Source organism: Gastrolobium bilobum, unplaced genomic scaffold (assembly GCF_033153095.1).
Source record: "Gastrolobium bilobum isolate Gb01-03AN ecotype WA unplaced genomic scaffold, APGP_CSIRO_Gbil_v1 utg35590, whole genome shotgun sequence".
In the NCBI taxonomy this organism is placed as follows: Eukaryota; Viridiplantae; Streptophyta; class Magnoliopsida; order Fabales; family Fabaceae; genus Gastrolobium; species Gastrolobium bilobum.
In genome coordinates, this window is record NW_026898223.1 from 290,588 (window position 1) to 296,587 (window position 6,000).

General features: G+C 34.3%; 1 protein-coding gene across 1 annotated transcript; it reads left to right on the forward strand.

The window, feature by feature from the left end:
- Positions 1–2,412: 2,412 nt before the first annotated feature.
- On the forward strand, positions 2,413–6,000 carry LOC133314000 (uncharacterized). The gene is made up of 3 exons (XM_061515432.1): positions 2,413–2,575; positions 3,010–3,213; positions 5,614–6,000. The coding sequence occupies exons 2-3, from the start codon at positions 3,034–3,036 to the stop codon at positions 5,785–5,787; spliced, it is 354 nt and encodes a 117-aa protein (XP_061371416.1). The 5' UTR covers positions 2,413–2,575; positions 3,010–3,033; the 3' UTR covers positions 5,788–6,000.

The window sequence follows — 6,000 nt, forward strand, 5'->3', positions numbered from 1 at the left end:
CTTCTAATTTTACTTAAGATCTCAATTTTAACGACATTGATCATATATCGTATCACGATACAAATAGCAGCATATGCACAGGATCCAATAGACAGTAAAATAGGCCATAGTCATTTTCAAAGAGTATATTCTCTCGCACTAGATCTTGTATATAGCTCCCTTACACTATGCAGAATCTTGTACGAAAAATGTTCTTAGAAATCTGGTCAATAATTTAGTATAGAACTTGCTTTTATATTGTGTTCTTATAGTTTCAACACCTCTCAATTCATTTTAATCATAAAAATTACTGTAAGGAAGGTGATCTTCCTACTTCTACGAACAAATATCATCATCACAAATTAATCTCACCGTCCTCAAGATCCAAGGAAAATCTAAAGCAGCAACACAGTCAAAGCAATTGGAATTTCTGAAAGTTTCTCTTGATAACAGAAAGTAACCTAAGGCTCAACAACAATCAAATTGGTATCGCTCAAAAACAAAGTCACTCTCCAAATCAATCCCTCAGAAGAACCTTCTTATTAGGCTAAAATGAAGATAAAGCCTACTTCATATCCATTTTATTTTCTGCTGCAGTTGAAATTCAATATACAGACTACAAATCTACAATATCAAGGGGAAAAAATAAACAGTGACACGGATCCCTTTCATCAGTCCCTCAAAAGTTAAACAACACTAAAATAAAGATCATCTTTATCTTCTCTATTTATGTACTTGCTTCAACGCAACAACTAAACCAGTAATAGTGTGATTATGAGGGCCCACTTCAAAAAAATCTTAGGGGCCGTTTGTTACAAGGATTTTTTTAGGATTCTCGGGAAATTGAAAGTGGTAATTTTATTTATCCATGTTTGGTACAAGATTTTTAATTTTTTTTAGAAAATCTGATTTTCCCGAGATTTTATTTTGTGTGTAAATTTTTTAAAAAAACTATCCAGGAGATGGTATTTTAGGATTTCTATGGCATGAGAAAATTTAATACAGCTAAACATAACATCAAGAAAACTAACGCAATATTCTCGGGAATATGTTAGTCTACCAAACAACTGTTTGATAACATTTCCAGAAAACTCATTTTCTCAACATATTCCTGGAAAATCGTGATTCCCGTATAAAAAAAATTCTCCTCTACCAAACCTCCCCTTAGTTCTTCAGTTCTGATCCCAACAGGAGCAATCTACCTTGCCAACTAGAGACAAACAGAGTAAGAGATTGAAACATCAGACTCACTGATTCTTTATCAAAGCACACCCAGTAAAGAAAAACATGGTGAAGAGTCATCTAACATTGAATAGTAATGATCAAGTTATTGCTGCTGCAACTCAGTGAAAGCTTCTCGGACCCATCTTTGCTAAGGTGCGAAGTTGAGGTTCTGATAAGCGATGGTGTTCAACTCGTCGCTAACACAAATTGTTGAAGAGGGTTTGTTGAATTGGGGTGAAATGGGTATTAGATAGTTTAGTGAGTGCGAGTGCGAGAAGGGGCAGAGGCTCAGTGATTGGAATTTGAGTATCGCATAGGGTGATGGTGAATCTACCAGAACACAACAAAACTAGGGTGGTTTTGAGCATGAGCTAATTACTTGGTGACTGTTGCAAAGGGGAAAAAGATTTTCCCGAGAAAATTGTGTATTGTGACGGAAAATGAGTCTGTTTGATGAAAAGAGAGAGAAATGAGTTGAATTTTTTTTTCGTAAAGTATTTTTTGGGTCCTTAACAAAATTATGGGACTCATTTCTTAGGAAAATAAATCAACTTACGGTCCTTCTAAAATTCAAAATAGACCAGTTAGTCGAAATTGTGATCTCTCTCAAATTTAAAGAAGACCCACAATAGTCTCTTAAAAGGACTAACATGGGTCTATTTTGAATTTCTGAAAGACTACAAGTCGACTCTTTTTTAAGGAATTAAATTGGGACCCGTGATATTTGTTGAGAATCCAAAAGGTACCTTACTCTCTCTCTTTTTATAAATTATGCGTATCCTCGTTGCTCTTCGGAGAGGTTCAAAATTGAGATTTTATATCCCTTTCAAAGATGGTATTGGATAAGATCGAATATATATTTGTATTCCTATATGCTCAGCTCTCATGCACTAATTAAACAATCATTATTTACTCTTAACCTGCACTTGCTCGACTCTCATATATTAACTGAACTAATGTGAGTTGAATGTTTTTCATCCACGGCATGCCCTAACCTAACTAATAAATGGATTGGACCTAGGAAGAGGGCTACAAAAATTAATTGGGCTTTGAACGGGCTGGCCCTAAGGCTGTGGTCTTTTTTGACAGGTCTATATGGGCCAAAATAAAACGAACTGCAAGTGGGACCTATCATGAGCCCAATGAAAGAGTCATTTTCCATTTTATTCAACTGGAAAGTGAAGACCCAAACTCGGTTTTCATCTTTGTTCACGAATCCTCCTTTTGCGTGTGGTTTCTGCACTCCGGTGAATGGTGATGGTATCACAGTTATAACAAACAGCAAAATGAAACCCTCAAACAAAGAGAAACAATGAGCATATAATACTTTATTCAAAGATAGATATCATCTTCAAATACCACGTCGTTTGAGGTTCACCTTCCTCAACTCTCATGCTTTTTACTACCACATTTTCAAATTAACAACCTATGCAGTTTCATTTCTATTATATATATATATATATATATATATATATGTTTAGGTCTTGGAAGCTTGGTTTGGACTCAACTCAAGTTCAAAACCTGCAAAGTACAGAAGAATTTTTATTTTTTATTTTTTATTTTTTCTCGCATAAAAACAGAATAACAGTGGGGAAATTAAAGGTGTGTTTCTTTCTTGTGTAGAAATTGTGGCCTTCATTGAAAAGTATAAATGTGAAATACAGTAGAAATTAAATTATTTCCAAACCTAATAAATGGGAATAAAATGGAAAGAAAGATGAATGCAATTGTATAGTGTATTAGGTTTCTCAAACTAGGTAATTTGATATAGTAGATTATTTTTGGATGTGGTGTGGTGTCTCTCAGGTTGGAGATTTTAAGCATAAGAAGATGTCTCTTAGAATAAAGGCAGTGGTAGATAAGTTTGTTGAAGAGTTGAAGGAAGCATTAGATGCTGATATTCAGGATAGGATCATGAAGGACAGAGAGATGCAAAGTTATATTGAAGAACGTGAGCGTGAGGTTGCTGAGCGTGAAGCTGCTTGGAAGGCTGATCTTTCTCGTCGTGAGGTACTACCTACGCACGCATTTCTCTCAATTTCTTCATTTTTGTTTTTAATTTAATGTGCATTTTTGCATTTCCTTTACTGGATAGAGGGGCAAAGGATAATAATGAAAAAAATGCAAAAAACCTGATCTCGTTTATGTAAAATAGCATATATTTGTTATTGCTGGTTGAATACTCAACTTTTTGGACTATTATAGCTGCTCCCCCTCCACACATTGAGTATGGTTTTCTGTCATTTACATTTACAAGACTTTTTCTTTCTTTTTTTAAAGAAGGAATTGTTGATAGTCAAGTGGAATTAATTGTGTTTTTGATACGTTGGAAATGGAAGCTATGATCTCTGACTCCATCTGAGCTAATTCCGGGTGGAGTGGAATTGATTATTTCTCATTTTTATTCATACTAATACTGAATAATTATTGGACTCTCTCCCCTTCAATGTTTTCTCATTTACAACCATTCAGCCCGTCACTGCTGAGAGAAGTTGAACCCAAATTATACTGTTACTCTTACTGTAAGGTTATAGTCTATTCGCAATAACTCATCAAAAGTGCTAATGGTTGTAAAATGCTGTTTATGATTGATGAAATATAATGAGTACTGTTGCTCCTATTTTAGTTTGTTAGATAAACGTTGTGTTAGATTCCTTGTATCTGCTAAGCATTATAGTCATTGTGCATGATTATGGCTTAAATCAGTAGGTAGTTCCCAATTCATCTAAAAACGAACAAAATGGGAATGTTACGGTATTCTATTTTTAAATGTTTTTCTGTAGATTCTTGAACTTTTGTTTACTTTGCAATGTTTTATAATTTTGTTGAATTTGTTCCCTCAAACTTCTATTCACAAGGATGGGGGGCAACTGCACTATACAATATTTTTCCCTTCATTACTGTAATTTTTTAATCATGTCCCCTCTCTGATAATTTTACACTCTATATGTGATTAAGTACGTATTTTGTACACCCTCCTAAAATTTTCTAGTTCTGTCTGTGGCATCCTATGATCATATGGATAAATTTAAAATGTTCAAGGAAGTAGAGAAAGGAGAAAGTAATATCAGTAACAATGCCAATATCACTTGACTTTACATTTGGTCTAGAATCTAGATGTAGCTCTTTTTTTTTTTATTTCTGAATTGTGAGCATACATTACTTTGGTAAGTATCTATATTACCTTGCAGGCCTGCTTTACTGAGAAATGATTGTATCCTGGATGAGTACTGATTTTCTTCTTTAGGTGAATAATTGACAAAGTGAAATGCAGTGAATTAATTTGAGGTTGATGGTACCAGATAGTTTGATATTGATGCAATTTTAATGAACTGCTTCTGAAATTGAAAAGAGAAAGCAGAGTGGGTTTTAGGCACTCACTAGTTATTATACGGATAAATGATTCTATAACTATCACAATCTGAATAAAAGATGCCTAATAGCCCCCAACTTGGTCTACTAAGTGTTTGATACATGATAAAACCCTTAAAGGGAGTGATGGCTCAACTAATGATTGTGTAACAAATCTAGAGTCTAGATATAAACAAAATACCCTCTTGGAATTTAAAGCTAGACATAACAAGTATAACTGAAGCAGTTGCCTCGTGGTAGCATTTTAGAATTCAGAAAGAAAATCATGGAAAGCGAGAGAAAGCTAGAGAGAAGTTTCTGGAGCATTTATGTCATTGCATGTCAGAGAAAAGAGTAAAGTTAAATTTGTGTTCTGATGCATGCTCCATAGCAATGAGTCACTAAGCATCTCATAACACTAATAAACTGAAATCAGTTATTTATCCTAACAATTAATGAGCCAAGCTCTACTGTACACAGGAGTACAGTAACGCGATACATCACTAAACCTAAAGGGCACTAAAGTAAAGTTACACTAATATTGCAAGAACAGAATAAATATGTAATTTGAAGAATGAAAATAAGAGTTAAGAAGTGATATAGTCAGCCTTTAGAATTTGAATTATGCCCTGATACCTTATCTTAAAGTTCAAATTCCTTTTCCCTTTGAATCTGCCTTTGGTATTTTGTTGCAGTGATCGATGTTCTTGCATTCAATAATAAGATGCTCACCAGATGCACCTTTCTGCCGAATTGTTTTCTCCTTAGACTAGAGCATTATATTTTCCAGGCACTTGCTCTCGACACAGCACTTATCTAATATTCAGTTCTGTGTAATAACTAATAATTTGCTTCACACAGGTTCCAGGGAACCCACTTTTTAATGTTTTGTAAATATTTGTGCTATATTACTAGTGAGGCAGAAATGTTGTTGCATTTTTTTAAAAAATAAATAAATAAATAAATTGACTTAGCATTCTAAGAATATTTTTATTTATCATCCTGCTATTAGATAAAGTTTTTCCTGTTTAGTGCTCCTCAATTTTTTTTTTGTTCCAGGCAGAGATTGCTCGTCAAGAAGCAAGGCTCAAGATGGAGAGAGACAATCTTGAGAAAGAGAAAAGCGTCTTGATGGGAACTGCATCAAATCAAGATAACCAAGATGGAGCTCTTGAAATTACAGTAAGTGGTGAAAAATACCGTTGCCTCAGATTTGCCAAGGCAAAAAAATGAGGCTTTGCCTGGGGTGACATGAAGGAAAAGTAGGTTCTACACTCCCTAACCCCAAATGAGGAGCACTTGCATGCAATGCCAAGCTCAATTCATGTACATTTGTTGAAATTCAACTGTTTAGTTGTGGTTTATTATTCCTCTCAGATTTGAGAAAAGTGTTAGTAATTGCTCAATTGAATTGTTTACATGAAAATTTTCTCTGTCATGATATTG

Excerpts from the sequence above, each read along its gene's own strand:
- LOC133314000 (XM_061515432.1), top strand. The coding sequence starts at position 3,034 with ATGTCTCTTAGAATAAAGGCAGTGGTAGATAAGTTTGTTGAAGAGTTG. Across the intron at positions 3,214-5,613 it reads CTGATCTTTCTCGTCGTGAG|GCAGAGATTGCTCGTCAAGA; the intron begins GTACTACCTACG and ends TTTTTGTTCCAG.